At 58.5% G+C, this 19,690-nt stretch overlaps 1 protein-coding gene and 1 long non-coding RNA gene across 3 annotated transcripts in view; one reads left to right on the top strand and one right to left on the bottom strand.

Annotated features, from left to right (window-relative positions):
- The window catches only part of MAP1A (microtubule associated protein 1A), a 33,691-nt gene that overhangs the window by 3,376 nt on the left and 10,625 nt on the right, over nt 1–19,690 (bottom strand). Inside the window, exons 1-4 of one of the 2 annotated variants that reach the window (XM_053272794.1) lie at nt 15,676–15,741; nt 10,607–10,689; nt 10,016–10,156; nt 851–9,170 (exon numbers count right to left, since the gene is read on the bottom strand). In XM_053272794.1, the coding sequence (XP_053128769.1) occupies nt 851–9,020 (8,170 nt within the window). In that variant the 5' untranslated portion in view covers nt 9,021–9,170; nt 10,016–10,156; nt 10,607–10,689; nt 15,676–15,741. Of the gene's footprint in view, nt 1–850; nt 9,171–10,015; nt 10,157–10,606; nt 10,690–15,675; nt 15,742–19,690 lie in introns of those variants that run through there. The other variant, XM_053272793.1, reaches the window with a different exon arrangement.
- Nucleotides 14,195–17,870, top strand: LOC128335046 (uncharacterized). Its single transcript, XR_008311488.1, has 3 exons — nt 14,195–14,431; nt 16,517–16,670; nt 17,624–17,870. It is a non-coding gene; the product is annotated as an uncharacterized LOC128335046 (long non-coding RNA).

Here is a 19,690-nt window from a genome sequence, read left to right as displayed (position 1 = left end):
AGGTCCAGGAGGACTCCTCTGGGAGGCGGCTCAGCCAGCGCGATCGGCGTGGCTGCTGCTCCTGGCGTGGCTGCTGTGGGCTCCTTCCGCCTCTGGGGCGCACTGCTGGCTACTGCCTTGCCCGGCTGCAAGCCAGGGAGACAGAGGGGTGCCAACTGGGGGTCCCAAGGGCTCCCAAATGCCCCCTGGGTGGGGGGGGGATAACTGGCGGCGCTCTCTGCCTCCCCCTGGGAAGAGGTGCCCGAGGAGGCGCCAGTGGTTGGGCAGTGGCAACGCCCTCTCGGTGGACTGCATCCCAGAAGGGGTCACTCAGTGAAGGGGGAGCCCCTGGGACCGCGTTGGGGGTTGCTCTTCAAGGAAGAGGCCTCCCTGCACACCTTCACTGCCCAGCAGAGTGGACACTCTCCTGCCTGCAGGGCCAGATGCCCCCCCCCGCCCGGAGGGCACCCTGCACTGGTTTGGCTTTCGTGCCCCCCACCCCCAGGCAAAAGAGAGCTTCCTGGACACCAAGAGGTGCAAAGGAAATGTGGGTCTACTCTACATCCCCAGGCCCAGAGGTGCCCGGAGGCACGGGGAGGAGAGGGCCTCCTTGGCACCGGCCTGTCCTGTTGTCTGCTGCTGCTGTGCCAGGAATGAAGGGCCTCTGCTCTGCCCCGGCTGGGCCTGGAAAGCCCCGAAGCCCCCCTTCCCGGGGATGTCACGAGCGGCCCTGTTTCCCAGCAGGAAGAGGTGCTCCCCCAGAAGGGACTTCCCGATGGGAGTGAGCCCCGCTCTTGGCAGGGCTGCCTTCTCCGCCCAAGCCCCACAACCTTCCTCCGTGGAGATTCCTCCTCTCGCTTCCCCGTCTTACCTGGGCTGGCTTTGATGCCGTTCGGGAGGTTCTTGCTGCCTCGGAAGCCCTCGTCCCTCTCCTCCAGGTGGGGCCTGGGCGGTTTCTCTCGCTTGGCCAGGGCTGGCTTTGCAGACCGGTCTGAGGGCTGCTGCTTCATGGGAGCCGGCGGGGCCCGCTTGTCTGCCTTCCGGGCAGGGGAGGAGGGCTTGGGCTTGCCCAGGGGCTTCCGCAGCCCTTTGCTCTTCTCTTTTAGGTCCCTCCTGGATATTTTTTCAGTCCGGTTCATGTTCTGTTCATTGAGCAGCACCTCGGGGTCCATCATGCAGACATCTGGGTGTGGTGGGTGAGGGTGAGGGTCTACCATGGAGACGGGCTGAGGGTCATGACTAGACCGTGCGCTGCTGCTGCTGCTGCTGTGATGAGAGCAGCCCACGGCTTTGTCCACAGGGAGGAAGTCGGCCTCTTCATCGGAGTCCATGGCCGCATCGGCTGTGATGGATGGGCACTCCTCTGTTTCCGGAGGCACGTCCGAGTCGGACTGGGAGGTTCCAGAGTCACTGGCCGAAGTGGGGGGAGTTTCTTCCCCCAGGGTAGCGGCTTGCTTGTGTCCACCAGGAACGGAGTGTGGCCGCCCCTTCACGGAAGGATGCCCTTCAGCCTGGGAAAAGTCACTGTCTTCAGATGAATCATGAGGACTTGGGTTGATGAAGGACGGGGAGAGTTCACCCTTTCTCTGTTTATACTCACAGGAGACCTTCGGCCTGTATTCCAAGGTGTCTCCTAAGCATGGCTCCAGTTCATGGGACGCATCACCATGGTCCCCTTGGCTGCCCTGCTGAGTGTCTGGAAAGAAGGGCGGAAAGCTGTGGTCAGGGGTGAGGAGAGAAGAGGGATGGCTTTGCCTTTCACAATCCTCCCCCTGCTCCTCCTCTTCCTCCTCCTCTTCCTCCTCCTCCTCCTCCTCCTCTGCACTCCTATGTGCTTTCTCAAAGATATGTGGCACTGCTTGGAGAGCAGGGCTGACGCCCACCTCTGTGGGCCCGTTGGCTGTGGCTGCCTCCTGCTGCCAGTGGGGAGGAGCTGCCAAGGGTTCCGGAGGAGAAGCGGTTGCCACCCGTTCTTCTTCCGCAAGGCTCCGTGGCTGTTGCTGGGCAGCCAGAGAGCTCGTGTGCAGCAGACGGCTGTCGCCTGAAAATGCTCTGGCAGACCCTTTGGGAAGCAGTGGGGACATGTCCCCTGAGCACTGGGCCCCCGGCTCAGCAGCGGCTGCCCCCGAAGAGACGGAGAGGGTGTGGGGGTAGAAGCTCTCCCCGGCTGCTGCTGCTGCTGCTGCTGCCACCTGCATCACTGGGGTGGAGGCCTTGGAGGAGGTCCCCTCGGAACTGCTGGGCGACTCCTCCTGGGGCTGCTCCTCAGAGAACAGCTTCCGCTCTCCACACAGACCTGGCAGTGAGAATCCTGTGAAGGGGGAATCCGCTTTAGTAGCCTTTTGGGAAACCTCCAAGTATTCATCCCCCCTGTCCTTTTCTGAAGAATTGGGATCCAGCAGGCTTGAAGGGAGAGATTTGTCCCTTAGGTGGGGTGGAAAATGGGCCTCGTGTCGGAACAGAATCGACGGTTCGTGCTTTTCTAGGGAAGAAAGTTCAAAGCCAGAGGAAGAGCAGTCCAGCCCTCTGTTCAGAAGTGCCGGGCCCAAGGTGGGGCAGTCCTTCTCTTTAGCAGAGGCTGTGAAGCAGAAGCCCGTAGCACAGCCCTCCACACTCCGCTCAGCTTCCTCTCCAGAGGAAGGCCCTTCCTTGGAGGGTGCTGGCGCCCTGGACTCCACGCTCTCTCCCATGGACACACGCTGGGGCCGAGAGGGCAGGCCTGGAGCCCACCTCTGGCACTCTGAGTCTGGGCGGCTGCCACAGATGCTGCCAGCACCATCCGCCCTGAGGGCTGCTTCCTCTCCCAGCAATGCCCCGTGTGCCCCTGGAGGAGGGCCAGCCTCTCGCCACAGCTCAGACGCGCAGTCCTCCCCCCACCGGGAAATGTCTGCATATGGTTCAGCCTCTTCCTCACTGACTGGCCCTGTGGCTAGAGAGGATTCTGGGGGCTGGGACTCTTTCTCCGACTTCTCCTTGGCCCCTTTCTCTAACTCTGAGTCACTGGTGGTCTCTTCTACTCCAGCTTTCTCATAGTAAGCCTCCTTGGACTGGGAGGGCTTTGGAGAAGGAGATCTCGGCTGCTGGCTGATATTTGGATCTGGATGATGTGGAGCTTCAGTGTAGACAGCTGGTTCTTCCTGACTGAACCGGTCTATGAGGTCAGTAGGAGAGGTGAAGTCTTTGTCTCCGAGGGAAGATGCAGCAGCCAGGGGACTCCCCAGATCTCCTGGCAGGACCAGTGTTGAGCCTGCTGCCTTCTCCTCTTCACCCTGGTGTGCCAAGCCACGTGGCGCACTCTGCTTTCCTGTGTGGGGGTGGCCTTGCTCCTTGTGAACGTCTGCATACTCAAAGGAGGCTTCTGCCTGCTCCTTTGGGGAAGCTGGAGAAGACAGCTCTTTCTCAGTAGGAGTGTAGAGGCAGGACTCTTCTTCCTTGGAGGAAATGGGGTAGAGGGATTCCTTCTGGGACCTTTGTGTTTTCCCTGCCCTGGAGATGGCATCCTTTCTAGAGTGGCCAGCGTCAGATGCCACCAGATGCTCATAGATGTCTGCATACTGGAAACTCTTCTCATGAGGGTACGGTGTTGCTTCTCTCTCTTCCTTCTCAAAGAGACTGGAAGGCTCCCTGAGGCTGGCCTGCAAAGGAGGAGACCCCACTGGTCCAAAAGGAATGGTGTCTGGTGAGTGGACGGTGAGAACGTGTCCTGGGAGGGAGCATTTGCTCTCCTCTGCCTCCAGTGTTGCCTCGTCGGGACCTGGTGGGCTCAGGGAAGCTGTGCTGGCTGCCTTCTGCTTCTGGCTTTCATCCGAGCGATCATGAGCATCTAGAGGTTGCCCCTCTGCTGCCTCCTGGGTCTGTCTGTGGTAGAGCATTCCTTTGTGTAGAGCACCAGAGTCTGGCCTCTCCTCTGTGGCTCCCACGTGGAGTCTGGCCTCGCTTTGGTCTACTGGAGAAGACTTCTCCGGCTCTGGTGAGGCTGCTTCGCTCTCCTCTGAAGCAGCAGATGCAGGAGGCTGTGGAGAGGTGGCCAAAGCTTCACCCACAGAAGAGTCAGGACACAGTTCTGTGGCTACTTTTTCATCATCTTGCCTCAGTGTATCCACTTCACTTCCTTCCATTGCAGTGGCCATCTTGGCCTTGTGTGGAAGGGGTGAGGCCCATTCAAGGCTACATTTCAGCCCACTCTCAAGTTCAGGAGGAGCCGGGCTGATGAAGGCAGGCATGTTAAGCTCCTTTTCATCTCGTACTCGCTGCTCAGCATCTTCTTGGGCACCGTCTTGGGCTTCGGCAGTGGCTCTCTCCTTCACGTGCTGAGGCACAGGCTTCTCATCCACAAGTCGGAAGCCATCCTCAGGAAATGTCCCTTGCTTCTGAGTGGCAGTTTCTTCCTGGAAGTACCTGTCTTCAGTATCCCAGATTTCTTTCTCAGCTGCTCCAGAAATGTAACCTTCAGACTCGACAGAGTGGAGCATTTCTCTCTCTTCAGTTACAGAAAGCAGAGCTCGCTTCTCATAGCCCTCTGCTTCTTCATCCAAGAATGTGCATTCCCCCCTTTCCTTATCATACTTCTGTCGTCTTTCTTTGCATGGTGGAACCTTCACGTCCTCTGGAAACCACACCTTCTTGTCATAGTTTGTGTCTTTCAGGTAAATGTCTTCCATTTCCGGAGATGGCTCTGCCGTATGGTCTCCCTGTTCCAGAAACTCACCAGGCCCTGTCACTCCCGAGGAGACTTCCAAGGACTCCCTGTCCAGAACTTGGCCAAGCTCTGTTAAGCTGGAGGATTTCCTATCTAGACCCACTTCTTTGAGGAAAGGGACTGGATACGATTCCACAAAGGGGTCTTTTCCTGTGATGGAAACTAAGCTGGTATTTTCCAGACAGGTGTCTGCAGAAGGCATGAGGGTACTGTGGGTGTCTTGCAATGGGTCCTGCTCAGAGAAAGTTTGGGGCCTGGGTGAGTCCTCCTTGACAAAAGTGTCTTCCGGTTTTTTGCTTTTGGAGGGGCTTTGCTCTGAGGACACCAGGTGCTTTGTTTCAGGAGAAGATTCCTCTGTGAACAAATCTCGTGGGCTTTCTGTAGCAGGGATCTCTTTTGTAAAGAGAGATTTAGCACCTGTTTGAGAACTGTCTTCTGTGAACAAGTGCAAAGGAGTTTCTTCACCAAGGCTCAGTGAAATGTTGCTTTGTTCTGGAGAAATGTGCTTGAGAGCAAAAGCGCGCACTTCCTCTTGATCTAAGTTGTGTTCTGTGAAGTGCTGTGTGTTCTCCTCTTCTGGTGATGCTCCTTTGGGGGAATCATCTGGAGATTTTTCCTTTCCAGGAATATATTTAGTGAAAGAAAATAAGTTTGTTTCATCTGGTGAAATATCTTGTATTGGTATTTGTGAAGATTTGTCCTCTTCAGGTCTCTCTGCAAGTGTCTCCCACCCTTTTGGTGGAGGTATTTCTGCAGCCGAGAACAGCTCACTCCCAGCACTTTTTAAGCATTCTGGGGAAGAGCCCACAGTGGTGTCCACTTCCTTCAATGGAGAGCCATTCTTGGACTCTGGGAGGGCATCTTTGGTGGGAGGGTAGAGATCGGAAATGTCAATCGTTTCCTGCTTGTGATAGAAGCTTATTGCGAGCTCTTCCTCTCGGTCTAGGGGCTGGCTCCACTTTTCACTCTGAGGAAATCCGAACTCTGCAAGCCGAGGGGCCATGCCTCCTGGGCCAGGCATCATGTCCTGACGAAGGAAAGCAGAAGCCTCTTCTGCCTTGCCTTCTGCAGCCCTGGGTGCTTCTTCTCCGGGCCACCTGGCAGGAGCCTCCGCTGCCTTTTCAAACAGCTCTGTCTCCACAGTGTCCGATTTTTCCTCCACAGGGGATTGGTGGAAAGGTGTGTGCCCAGCACTAGTGGGGCCTGACTGGGTGGGGGATGCCATCTTGACTGTGCTGTCATCAGGGCTCATGCAGCGTTCCTCAGCCTCGCCAGAGCCTGCATCTGCTTGAAGGGACTGGGATTCCCCTTCGCCTAGGAGCAACATGGTTGCTGGTGCTCCTTCTGAGGCTGCCTCAGTTAAGCCCTCTCCTAGCAGCCCTGGCTGAGAAAACATTGGGGCATCGTAATGCCCTTTGGCTCTCTGAGGCCTCTCAACGTTTGGAGTCTCGTCCTCCTCCTCCTCTTCCTCCTCCTCCTCCACCTCCACCTCCTCCTCTTCCTGTAAGCCCTTTTTGCACGTCTCAGATTTCCTCTCGCCTTCGGTTACTGCATGGAAATCCTCTGGAGGAGGAGACTTAAAGCCTTTGTCCTCCTCCAGCGACGACGTAGGGGAGATGGTGCCAGCAGAGGGCATATAGTCTAGGCCTTGGGTAGCCTCCGTTCGAGAGGAAGGGATGCTGTTTACTGTATCCAGGAGTAAGGAACTTTTGCCGGTCTCCTCCGTCTGTGGAGCGGTTAGTGATGCAACAGACTGGTCTTCTGCAACGGAAGTGGCGAATGAGGACAGCTTGTCGCACTCGGTGATGGATGTGGCTGAGGACACGTGCTCCTCTTCTGCCAAGGGAGCAGCCACTATGTTGGTGGGATAGGCAAGGATGATTTCCGGCTCTTGGCCAGCATAGTCTTTGGTCATTCCAGCAGCTGCCGTGGCCTGGATCCCATGGATGGTTTCGAATGAGCCTGGCTGGTCTGGTACAGAAATGTCATAGGAGGCGAGGTCTGACTTGAGGTGTGGAATCCTCTCCTCCTGTTCATCATGGATCTCCTCATCGGAGATGGTCTGTTCTGTTTCTGAGTAGCCAGGGATGGTTTCGTCTTGGATGTAGGAGATGTGTTCTCCTGGAGGGACAGTTGTGCTGCTGAGATAAGATTCCTCCTTCACGGCTGACTTTCCAGATGCTTTGCTTCGGCTCACCCGTTCTTCCTTGAGCTCTTTCCCCTTTTCTTCACAGGGCTGCTGGGACAGAGAATACCCTCTTCTCTTTGTCTCTCCATCTTCCACCTTGCTGCATTGCTCTTCCATTCCTTCCACCTCTGCCTTTTCTATCACATCTTCTCTCACTTCTGTCGGTCTGTCTTCTGTTGTGCCCATCCATTTCTTTCCTGAAGCAGCATCCTGTTCTTCCTCTTGGAGCACGAGGTCTGGGGTCTGAGCTCTCTCCTCTCCTGTCCTTTTTTCAGGAAACTCTGTTACTGCCTTGGCAATGTCCTCCTCAAAGTCCCTTCTCCCGGGAGGTTCCACCAAGGCTGCCCTCTCCTCCTCCGCTCCCCTTCCAGCTGCCGCCTTCTGTGCTTCCTCCCCTCTGACCATTTCCACCTCTGGCCCAGCTAGGGAAGGGGACTTGGGGCTGCTGGGTCCCCCTGATCCAAGGCCATCCTGCCAAGGGGCCCCGTCGCAAGGACGCTCCTCTTCGGCCCGCTTGAAGGCAGCCTCACTCTCCACAGAAGCAGGCCCTGGCAGAGGCCTCGCCTCCTCTTCAGACTTCAGCTCCTCAAAGTCCTTCGTAAGGTCTTCTGGCGAAGACAGGACATGCCTCTGCTGGGGCTCTGGCGGTGGGGGGGCTGGCTTCTTGAGCCCAGGCGGCGCTTTCTGTTCGGCCAGGGCCTCTTTGTCAGCTCTGCTGCGGGCCTTCTCGGCTCTGATCCTGCCTGGGGGCTTTGCCTTGTATAAAGTTTTCCTTACTTCAGGGGTGAAAGGCTTCAGGTCTGGCTTAGCCATCTTTTTCAACTCTGGCTTGGCTTCTTTCTTGGACTCTTTTCTCTCTTCTTTCTTTCCATCGTCCTTCTTAAACTCCTTCCTCTCTTTCTTGATCTCTTTCTTTTCCTTGTCCCTTTTCTCCTCCAGTTTAGAAACTTTCTCCTTGAGGTGTTTCTTGCCAACTTTATCTTTGGTGAGTTTTCTTTTCTCTGCTTTAAGGGCATCACTGGAGTCTGTTCTGATCTTGTCAGCTCTAAGGGGCTTCTCCGGAGTCTTCTCCGTGTGCTCTTTCCCCTTTTTCTCCAGTTTGGCGTCTTTTGCTGCCTCCATCTTTGTTTCCTTAGCACCATCCTCAGCAGCTCCTTTTGTTGCAGGTGGCTTAGGGGAAGATTTCAGGCTCTCTTTACTGTCTGTCCTTTGTTTCATTTTGGTCTGCTTCAGGGCAGGGGAGGGCATGCCAGAAGCTAGTTCCTTCTGAGTAGCTATTGGATACTTCAGAAAATCCAGGTGCCGGAGCTTCTCAAGACCTTCCAGAATCTTATTTTGTGGAGCATTCCCAGGAAACAAAACTCTGACTATTTTTTCCGCGGGGCTTGCTGGGAGCCACACAACCAAGGCTGTGATGGAGGTCAAGTAGGGGACAGAAATCTCCCCCTCTTTCCCGCTGGCAAGGATGATGCCTGTCTTGGCCTTACTGTTGCCAGCCCACTTCTGCATGAGGAACTGCATCTCTTTGCTCTCCTTGACCGGGTTCAAGATGTACATATCCAGCTTTCCGACCCCCATTTTGTGGAATAACGTGATGGGCTCGATGGCGCTGCTGACCACACGGTAGAGGGGCTCTGGCTTCATGCCCAGCCTGCTGAGATGCTGCAGCGTCAGGCTGGCTTCTTCAATGCTTCTTTTGACCTTCATGGAGGACTCTGGCATTCGGAGCTTCTCTGGGACATTGAAAAAAACTACCCCAAGTTCAGGGGAGATGAGATTCTTCATCCAGTCGCTGTAGTTGGTGGATCCTTGAGATTGCTCTTCGTCCTGCTCTGCAATCTTCCTCTGCAGGAGTCCATTGATCCCTGGCAGGTTGTCAGCTCCAATGTGGGTCAGGAGAATGGAGTCAATCCTGTCCAAGTGGCGGACCAGCTTCCAGAAACAGGACTTCTTCTCAGAGCCACCGTCCACCAGGATGTTGAAGCCATTGACAGCAAAGAGAGCCGAATCCCCCCTCCCTCCTGGGAAAATGTAGCAGCAGGGCTTGGAGAGCTTGAGGAAGCCCCCAGAAGTTGGGGGCTCCAGGAGATCAAATGGTGACGGAACATCCACCGTTTCGGAGACATACTCGGTGAATTCGGAGACCCCGTCCATCTCTGGCAGGATCGGGTCAGGGTTCAGTCTCAGACTGAGAAGCTCCTGGAATCGGGGGTGGCCAAGGCTGCTCCAGTCACCCCCTCCCAAGCACGACACAGTGAGGGAGGCCTTAGAAAGTGGGTCAGTGTTGCTGAGGAGCTGAGCAACCTGCAAGAGAATCAAAGGCAGGATCAAAGACACCCTGAGACCTTCCTGAGAAAATCCACAGAGTCTTTTGGGTTGGCAGGGAACAGCCATAGTGGAGTTCTCCAGCTTGGGCTTCTCTGCCCAAAACCCCAGAGAGCCAGTGCCAGTCCTCACAAGGGTTCCCTCTCACAGGGATTCCCAGATGTTGTTGACTACAACTCCCAGAACCCCCAGCTGCAGTGGCTTTTGCTTGGGGATTCTGGGAGTTGTAGTCAACAACATCTGGGAATCTCGGTGAGAGGGAACCCTGGTCAGGAATGGATAAGCCAAGGGTCTGACCTGGCGGAAGGCAACTTCCTATGAGTCAAGCCTGCATAAATTTAGCTGTGGCCTGGAACCATGGACAAAACCAATCCATCTATGTACTGTTGTCAGATACGTAGTCAACAGCTTGACAGCCAGGATTCTTTCTTATGGATAGAGATGTACAAATAATATAATATTCTGTCAAAAAGCTGTCCTGTGTGTGGAGAAACCCAGTCATCTGAAAGGAGGCCTTGGGGGACATGGGCTGCCACATCCCAGCCCTGCCCGACCAGGGTCCCTGGACCGCCTGGCTGATAGCATTGGGTCGACAGCAGAGACATCCTGAACCTCTGTGAAGATCCTGGGCGTGCGCTAGTCACAGGCCTCGTTTGAGGTGGCCCCCAATGGCACATAGAGCTACTGGGTGCTGGAGAAAGGGCAGCCAGAGAGCTTCCCAAGCTAAGTGTTGGATTCAGGCTCCAGCTCCGGCTAGAAAGAGGGAAGAGCCTGTAGGCAGCCTGCAAAGCTGACTACTGTGGCTCTATGGCTGGAAGTCTCACCTCTGGATCTGCAAGAATGTCAGCAAACTTCTGGTAGGTGAAGGTCCCAGCCTGCAGGATCAGGTCTCCTTCCGGGTCTGAGCTCTGCCCGCACAGGATCAGCAGTTTGTGTGCCGAAGGGTCACACACCAAGGAGCGGACCTGTTGGCACAAAGCAGGGCTTTCAGCTCTTGGCTCACAAGCTCTGTCCTTGCAGGAATGTCCGAGCACCAGGCTGTGTTTGTGAGCTGGGCTGGGGATTCGCCTTGGGAGAGATGGAAGTGCAGGGAAGAAAGCTCAACTTCCTGTCTGAAGGAGGCTCAGTTGGAGAACAGAGAAAAGCGCAAGGCTATCCCAGCTCTGGTCCCCAGCAGAGGGAGAGGCTGGAGAGGGGGCAGAGAAGCGGGCTGGGTGTGGCAGTGACCCCAAGGCTCCCCCTCCCCCTGCGACTTGCCAGAATAACTCACACGCTGCAATAGGCAGCAGGGCTGGGTGGGCAGCAGGAAGCAGGCAGTGGGGCTCCTACCACAAAGTGCCCCTTGTAGGGGCTCCCTGGTTGGGCAGGCAGCTCTCCAGCCACGCAAGCAGGCAGGCAGGGACCTGGGGCATTACCTGGGAGATGGCACTCCGCTCATCTGGGTTGACGAGGATGACTGTGTCCAAGGCTTCGCTCCGGTGGTGGAGGGTCCTCTGGCCTAGGGAGAGAGACAGCAGGAAGCGGCTTTGCTCCCACGGCACTGCCCACCAGTGGCACCTAGCCTGCCCTCCCACAGGGCTCAGGTCCCCAAGGCAAAGCCGCTCTTCCCGGTTTCTGGGGGCCAGAATCTCCAATGCCAAGAGACATTTGCTACCCCTACATATTGAAAGGGGGCATCCAAGACTTGAGCACCCGGCTGGCTCCTCCAGCTGAGAGTCTGCATTCGGGGGGGGGGGGCAGCAAATGGGCCTGGCTGCTTTCCAGACAAGGCACAAGCGTGGCCATGGCTGGCAAGCCAGGACTGTGGGCCCAGGACTCCCTGACACAGCTCCTCCCCCCAGCTGCTGCTCACCAGCTCTGAGCTGAGTGGAAGAGCCGGGGCGGGGTGGCTACAGGGGCCTCCAAGGCAGCACTCCAGCCCCCCCAGCCCCCCCAATCCCCGGGCATGCTGCAGCTGCTCTCCCCCCATCCCATCACGGCTGCCTCCCCCTCCCAGCCCCCACTCTTTGATGAGTGAAGACAAAACAGGACATTTTTGGAGCAGAGGCCATTCTGGAAGCCCCTCATGGCAGCCCCACCGACAAGACTGTTCCCTCTTCAGGGCTGCGTTCTGGGGAAAGCTGGTGCTTCAGATGTGATGCAGAAGACTTCTCTGGGTGGCACGGAGGTCACCACCAGGAAAGCTCCCCCCACCTGACCCCCAACCACCACCACCACCACCACCACCCTGCAATCTCAAGAATGTTTTTGAAATGCTTGTGCACTTTCAAACTTTGCCATTTTTGAAAATAAGAGAATGAATAGCTGCGTAGGCGACAAAGGTGGGCACCCACCTGAAGCATGGGGGGGGAATGTGGGGGGGGCAGCACCAGCTTCTACTTCAAGGCCGCCCATGCCTTTCCACTGCCAAGGGGCCCCGGGCCCTCGCTTCTCCCCCAGACGCTCCCGTCCCCCCTTCCTCTTGTGAGCCTGCTCTTCCTCCCAGCTCCTGGCCGGCAGGCAGAGTTCTCCTCTCTCCTGTTTGTGCAGCTGCTGCAGCCGCCTCTCCGGGCTCCCCTCCTCCGTGCTGCCCTGCGGCTGCTTTCAGAGCACCCTGCTGCAGAACAGTGGCCAGTCCTGAGCGGCCCAGCCGGGGCTCTTGGGGGAGCCTGGGCTGGCTTGAGGCTCCTGAAAGGCGGGGCGGGGTGGAGGTGGAGGTGGCAGTGGCCGCTTGCGCTTCAGGGCTGCTTCTGGGGGAACCCAAGGTGGCCCTGGAGGAGCAGGCCTGCCTGTCCTTTGCCTGCCTCCCGCCAGGGAAACAAAGCCTGGCTGGCTGCTTGCTAATCTGCCGGCATCCCACACGCTCATCTGCTGCTCCGAACCACATCATCTGGGGCCCTTGAGCAGTGGCTGGGGGGAGGGGAGGCCCAGAAGGAGCCCCAGAGCTGTCTCTGTGGGGGGGGAGGGGGTGTGCATGCACCGGGTTGCTCCTTTCCTCATAGCCCCTCACTGCACCCGCCCCGCACACCAAGCCCTCCCTCTCCCCTCAGCAGGCTGCTGGGACCTGCCTCTTGCCCTTGCCAGCTCCCCTCTCCCTGCAGCTCCCTGGCCAGTCAGCTGGGGATGGCTCCAGGGTGCTGCTGGCACCTTCTGGCCTCCTCCCTCCCTCCCTCCCTCCCTCCCTCACCCGGCCCCTCTCCCATGCCTCCTGCCAGGCTGCCCACCCAAGCTCCCCCTCTGCCCACCCACCAGCCCCTCCCAGCTCAGCGTCACCCACCCCCAAGGGACCTGGAGCTGAACAGTCCTAAAGGCCACTGGGAGGGCGGTGCTTTGTCCTGGAGGACTCTGCCGGCAGGCCCTGAAGGCCCAGGGAAGCCACTTTGCCAGCAGCCCAGGAGAAGACCATCAGCTTAAATGGCACCAACGATGAGAGTGAGCGAGTGGTGCCTTGGTTAGAGAGTGTGAGACTGGGCCAAAGGGACCCGGGTTCAAATCCCGGCTCAGTCCTGAAGCTCCCTGCTGCTGCTTCACAGAAGACAAGATGTGGGGAGGGGCCCCGAGGAGCCCCTGTGGGGAACAGGCAGGAGAGCAACAGTCACCAGGGCCACCACCAGCTGGGACATCAGAGAGTGCCGGCCTTGGCTGTGCAGGCAGCATCCCCCTCCTCCCCCCCCCACAGACTCCCCCCATCATTTCTGTCCACTGACTCTTCACTTCATTGCTCCTCCTCCTCCTCCGCCTTAAGCCTTTTGTGCAGACCCAAGAGGAGCACTAGGAAATCCAGAGCCAGTTGCCAGGGAGGGAGGGAGGGAGGGAGGGCCGAAAGAGAGGGAGAGTTTGCCTCCCACACACACACCTGAGAAAGCGGAGCTGGAGGGGCTCCAGGGTGCTGCTACCTGCCTGGGCAGCAAAAGCCGGGCTTCTGGCCTGCAGCCAGCGTGGGCCAGGCCCAAGGGCCTTTGCAGCCGGGCCAGACAGCACACAATGACTTGGTGTGTTCTGGGCGCTCTGCTGTCCAGTGGGGGGGGCGGTGGGGGAACAGCTGCCTGCTTCTTACCCTCTGGAGAGAGCAGAGCCACTGAGCTCATGCATCGAGCAAGGCTGGCCCAGGGAGAGGTTTGCCCTCACGCTTCCCACCCCCGTCTAGTGGCCAGGATACGTTTGGGCCTCCCAGCTGTCAGGGCTGATGAGCCCCCCCTCCCTGGAATCTGTCCACTTCCTCACTGAATCCAGGGGTATCTGCCTGCCTCCGCATCCCACAGCACAGCAGTCCTTCTTTCCAGTGACAGCCAGAGCCCTTCCCAGCGGGGTGTGTGTGTGTGTGTGTGTGTGTGCTTGGAGAGCCGCCATGGCCCCTCCCCCGCCATCACCCTTTGTAGGAGAGTGGAGCCCCCAGCAGAGTGCAGGATGGTCCCCGAGTGATGCCCTGGGCATTGGGAGCCGGCCTCTGCCAGTGAGATGGCTGCCTGAATCCTGCAGGTTTGCTTCCGGACTCACAGCCTGCTTGCACTGCCTTCCACAGGCGACAGGATGTTTCCACAGGAGACTTCCTAGGGCCCGCCCCACCCCACCCGGGGTTTTCCTTTGTGACTCAGTCTCAATTACCCCAGCAGACCCTAGTCCAAACCAAGTGGTCTTGGACTAAAAAACAACACAGCCATTCAGGTGATATCCCTCACTTGTTGTCGTTCCAGAGGGCACACCTGAATGCAAAACTATTTGCATCCCGGGCATGGCAGCCCATTTCAGAATCTGCATGGTGGGCCAGCGGAATCTTTTTGAGCTGGTGCTGCACAAGGACTGGGGGGGGGGGGGCGGGGGCGCATTCACTGAGAAGGAGACCAAATGTGCGCATCCAGGAGCGCAAAAGGGGCCGTCTCTGCCTGTGGTCGTCCCTCCTGCAGTCTCCTGCGCCAGCAGTCCCAGGTGAGGTGGGGGGCGAGATCCCGGAGGCCAGCCCTTCCAGTAGAGACCCCTCTCTAGCTTCCCAGTCCTTGCCTTGAAGGGAAACTGCGACTGGGCGCCTCTGCCGCCGGCTTCAGGCCTCTTGCGCGCACACAGAGCACCGCGCAGAGAGCGGAGGACCGGCTGGCTGACTAGGGCCGCCGCCGCCAAGAACCTTCGGCAGCAGCAGGCGCCGGCATTCTCCGTGCTGGGGGCGGCTTTGGGATGGGCGGATCGTCCTGCTCGCTCCTCGGCCCTTTGGAGGGGCTGCGAGCGACTCGCCTCCTTTCCAGCTCTGGCTTCCCGTGCCTGATGAGGTCTGGGCCTCCGCCGCCCCAAAGCGCCGGTCCTAATCCGAGCGCTCCGTCCGCAGCAGGAGGCGCATGGCCAGGAGGGCGCGACCCGCCCAGCCCAAGGGGCGCTGCTGCAGCGGGGCTTCACCTGCAGACCGCTCAGCTCACTGCTGGCACGCGGGACGCGCCCTGGCGCCGGCGGGGGCTACCTGCGGCTCACCCGGGCAAGCTCGGCCTCCCAACCGGCCCGGAAGGGTGCCGTGGGGGGCACCCTTGAGCGGGAGCAGCAGCCGCCGGCGGCGGCCACTCTGTCTCTGGGGAAGAGCGAGGAAGGCCTTTTCCTCTTTGGGCAGCAGCAGCTGCTGCTGCTGCTGCGGAATCAAGGGCTCGGCCCCGAGGCTGGTCCGCCCCGTCGGCAGCATCCTTCCAGAGGATTTCCACCAGCAGCAGCCCTGCTGCAGAAGAGGCCGGGCGGAGCCAGCCAGCCTGAGCGCAGCGCCTCAAAGGCGGCGGGCGGCGGCGGCCCAGTTTCCCAGGCTGCTGCCCTTGGGGGTTCGGGCCGGCGCTGCGGCTCCAGGCACTCGTCTGTCCCCCCGGCGGTGCGGAGAGCGCCGCCGCCTGCAGCAGCTCCCGCGCCCCAAGCCTGGCTGGCTGGCTGGCATGCTCCGCATCCCGCTGGGGCTCTCCCGCAAGCCGAGCCCGGCAGGCGGCCGGGCGAGCACCCGCTGCAGAATTTGCCGCAGTATGCGTGGCTGGGGTGCGCGCGCAGCACCAGCCGGGCCCTCGCCCCCCTCCCAGGCGCCCTTCTCTGCCCATGCCCAGCCGCGGTCAGGGAGGGGGCCCTTCCAGGGAGGGAGACGACGCAATGCAAAGGGCGGGCCGGCCGAGGGTGGGGGTGCGGCGCGGGAGGGCGCCGCCGCTCTGCGAATGCCCTCCCTCCCACCCAGGCGCTGCATCTTTTGCCCTTTGGGGATAGGGGCGGGGGGGGGTGGCTCTTGCCCCAAGAGGCTGAACTCGGAGGGGTGGGGGCAGAACCAGTCCAAGGCCGGAGGATGGAGGATGCCGCCGGAGGACAGTGGCCGCAGCCGCCCCGGCAAGGGTGTGTCGGAGGCCGGGAATGCCCGGCTCTGGCCGGGGGCTCTTGGGGTTCGGGCCGAGCGAGGACCTCCTCCTCCCCCCGCCCCACCACCGCGCATCCACGAGGCGCAGCAGCGCGCCAGCCCGGCCGCCCTGATCCCCGGCCGGCGCCCCCCAGCCTGCGCACGTACCATCGGCTGCCAGTGCTGGCCGGCGCGCCCTTCCGCCCTCGGGTGCCCGCACGGACGATGCCGGCGGGGCCTGGGCTGCACCAGGCAGCTGCTGTCAGCGCCGAGCCGGGAGGAGGGAGGAGGAGGAGGGAGGAGGAGGAGGAGGAGGAGCCGTTCTGCGCGCCGCTTCCCTCCCCCCCCCCGCCCTGGCAGCCGCCTTAACCCCTCGCGAGCCGCGGCCGCCGGAGCCAGGGCCCGCTTGGGGTCTGGTGGCTGCGGGGCTGGAGGGGACGGCTGAGCCCCGCCGCCTCCCTGCTTCCTCCGGCGGCCAAGGGCATCCTCCTCCCGGGGAGTGGTGGGGCGCTCCTCGGCTGGGGCCACAAGAGCCCCGCGCTGCTGCCGGCCTGCTCCACCTGGCACCGCGCGGCCGGCAGCTTGGAGGGCTGGCAGCAGGGCTCTTTGCTGGCCCGCCCGGCCTCCCCCGCAGCCCTAGCGGCACTCCGGCCGCCTGCCTGCGTCGTCTTCGGGCTGGTGGGAGGCCCCGGCGTGCCGCTCTTTGGAGCCGGGTTGGAACCAAGTCGTGCTCCCTGCGGTGCTTCGCGGGCACGGAAGCCACACGCGGGGGCTGCTGCTTCACCCCACCCCGCCGCCCTCCTCCTCCTCCTCCACGAGGCCTGGCATCCCCTCTTGTGCACCCCCACAGCCAGCCTGCCTGCCGGCTGGCCAACTCGCTCCCTTCCTCCAGCCAGGAGGCTCTTGGGAGACGATGAAGAAGGTCAATAACTTTAAAAGGAATAAAGGGGGAAACTGAGGACACCATGGAACAAACAACATTTAATACATTTCTATTCCACTTTTCCAGCATGCCCGCAAAGCAGATTACAACACAGAAAACCCATTTTTAAATGCCCACACAGTCAGAAAAACTGTGCAAACCCATTCGCAAGCTACACCAACTGGATGAGGCCTCAACCCCTTGGTTACACCACGGTCAAAATTTGGATTGCGTCACTCAGGTTAGTCGCAGACCATTGTAGCTAAGCTGGTGGAAGGGAAGGGGCTGAGCAGTTTTGTGGGTGTGCTGCTGGGGAGGAGCAAGGGAGAGGTCAAGCATGATGGAAAGGTGAGGGACCCACCCTTCATCTCCTGGGAGCTTCCCAGAGGCATCTGGGAAACAGGAGGCTGGACCAGAGAGGCTTCCTTGGGCCTGACCCAGCAACGCTCTTCTTATGTCAGATATTTCGGAACTTTGGCCAGATTACAGCCCCCCCACCCCACTAGTAGGGTCTCCATGCCAAATTCCACATTGGTGGAACAAATAGTCTTGATTTTAGAATGAGCAGAGCTTTCAGGCTGTGTGCTGGCAAAACGCTGACAAAGTCCCCTGTCTGAATTCTAGCCATGTGGCTAGACGTGGATCACCTCCCCTTTGGAGCCAGCAGAATTCCTGGATAGGGATACAATCTCCAGATTAATATTCTAATTTTAAACTTACCATGAGATTAATCGCTTCACCAATATTGCTTACTCTCTCTACAGGGCAGGCTGGTTATAAAAACATAGTTTATTGTTGGTTATGTTTGTATCTTGCTCTTCTTCCAAGCAGCCCAGAGCATGGACATGATTATATCTATCCTCACAAGAACCTTGTGAGGTAGGTCAGGCAGAGAGAGACATCCGGCCCAGAATCACCCAGTAAATGTTCATGGCAGAATGGAAATTTGAATTCAGGTCTCCTCGGTCCTAATCTAACCACTAAAACACTTCGGCTCTAGATAATGGATTGATAAAACTGACATTTAACTCAGATAGAGAAAGGAAATAACTAGAACATATTTTAAAGAAATTGGTTTGGAAATAGTTTGCCATGAATTAGAACATTATACATAAGGATGCTAAAGAGAAGAATGTGTGTTAATAACCCAGCGGTTTGCCTATTGGGTTCATTTTCACTTTCTTGTATATGAAGAATCAACATTGTGAAACCAACCAACTCAGCAAACAGAAAAAAGGAGCCAAGAAAGGGGTCCTCCTGGTCCAGTGACAGATTCCCTTCTCAACTGCAATGCTGGTCTGGACCTGGGCATGCTGTGAATGCCAAGCGAGGTCTCCCCCCGCCCCGCCCCACCCCACCCCCGGCCACACTGACTGGCTCATGATTTGCTCTCCTTGCAGCAAAGCTCCAAATAGGGAATAAATGGGTGGAAAATCAATAACTGGCTCTGAATTATTCACTGGCAGAAAACATGGATATATCTGCAAGTAATCCCGAGTCATCTCTGTGGGAGCTCTCTCTCTGGACACCCCCAGCTGGAGGCTTGGCGGCGGCGGCGGCGGCGGCTGTGCCTTTCCTCTCCGAAGGTGGCCTGATGGGTCCAGGCCGCTGTGAGTCTCAGAGACCTGGGCTGTACCTTTTCCAGGAGTCCAGAGAGACGCCTTGCCTCAGTGCTCCCCAGGAGGGGTCACTGGGCACCCCAGAGGGATCCTTGCAAAGGATGACTTCTGCTATCAAGGCCTAGACTGGGGCTCAACAAGGCCTGGCTGACGAGGGAGGAGAGGAGAGTCGCTGGGTGAGAAGCAGCCATACCAGCTGCAGATTAACCTGTGCAGACAGAGCGGCCTGCCGGCTCTCCTTGTGTGAGGAGTCCCATTTGGGGACGTCTCCCTGCAACCGCTTGGCTTGGAAAAGAAAGCGGGTGTTGTATGCAGCTTCAGATCTGTGGGAAGGCCAGGGAAAGCCAAGCGAGGAGGAGGAGGAGGAGGAGGAGGAGGAGGAGGAGGGCCTTCTTTGGCCCCTGCTCTGTCTCCCCCTCGCTCTGCGCAAGTCCTGTGAGTCATCCAAAGGCGACTCTTCGAGGGCTGGGCATGGGGCCCACTCTTCCAGCAGGGGGGACTCTTGCCAGCCAGACGGTCTGGCTGCAGCCACAGCCTGCTGCCCCCTTGCTTGTCCCTTGAGGGAAGGAAAGACCTTCACTCTTCTGATGGGAGCCCCTGTAGGCCAAGGTTCCACTGGGCAGGAGAAAGAGAAGCTGGGGAGACCAGCCAAATGCTAGCCGTTTGCTCTGTTGTTTTTCAGCCTGGATCCTCTTGGGCCAAGCTTCCAAATTAAGCAGCAAATGGTCCTGTCACCTTCGCAAAGCCCAAGGAGGGGTTTGGGGCTTCCTCCTTCCAGCAGGGGGTGTTTACTGGGTGGAACCTCCAAGGCCCCCAGTTAACTCCTTAGCTTCTCAAGTCTGGCTTTAAGTCATAAGAACAGCCCTGCTGGATCAGGCCCCCCAAGAAGGCCCATCTAGTCCAGCATCCTGTTTCACACAGTGGCCCACCAGATGCCGCTGGAAGCCTATAGGCAGGAGCTGAAAGGGGCATGCCCCCTCTCCTGCTGTTGTTCCCCTGCAACTGGTGCTCAGAGGCATTCTGCCTCGGAGGCTGGAGGTGGCCTATAGCCCTTCAACTAGTAGCCGTTGAAAGACCTCTCCTCCATGAGGTGATCCAAACTTCCCTTAAAGCCATCCAGGTGCTTGGCTGTCACCCACATCCTGTGGCAGAGAATTCCACAAGTGGATCATGCGTTTTGTGAAAAAGTACCTCAGTTTGCTGGTCCTAAATTTCCCGGCAATCCATTTCATGGGATGACCCCTGGTTCTAGTGCTATGTGAGAGGGAGAAGAATTTCTCTCCATTTTCTCCACACCATGCATGATTATATAGACCTCTATCATGTCTCCCCACAGTCGTCTTTTTTCTAAACTAAATAGCCCCAGCTGTTGTAGCCTTGCCTCATAAGGAAGGTGCTCCAGGCCCCTGATCATTAAGTCAAAGCAAACACCATGTTGACTCCTTATGACTGTTTTTATTCCCCGAAGTGGCCTTGAGCTGTGCCTCTGGATCAAGCACAAAGCAAGCCCTGCCAACTGCGCCCCTTCTGTGTTCTCAAAGGTAAAGAGGGGCATGTTCTCGCTACGCAAGGGTTAAAGAGCAGAGGCTCAGATCCTGGCATGCAGCCAAAAAGCTCTCCAGCATCTGTTTTCTAGGGAGGG

Source organism: Hemicordylus capensis, chromosome 10, assembly GCF_027244095.1.
Source record: "Hemicordylus capensis ecotype Gifberg chromosome 10, rHemCap1.1.pri, whole genome shotgun sequence".
Taxonomy (NCBI): domain Eukaryota; kingdom Metazoa; phylum Chordata; class Lepidosauria; order Squamata; family Cordylidae; genus Hemicordylus; species Hemicordylus capensis.
This window is presented reverse-complemented; position numbering and strand designations above follow the sequence as displayed.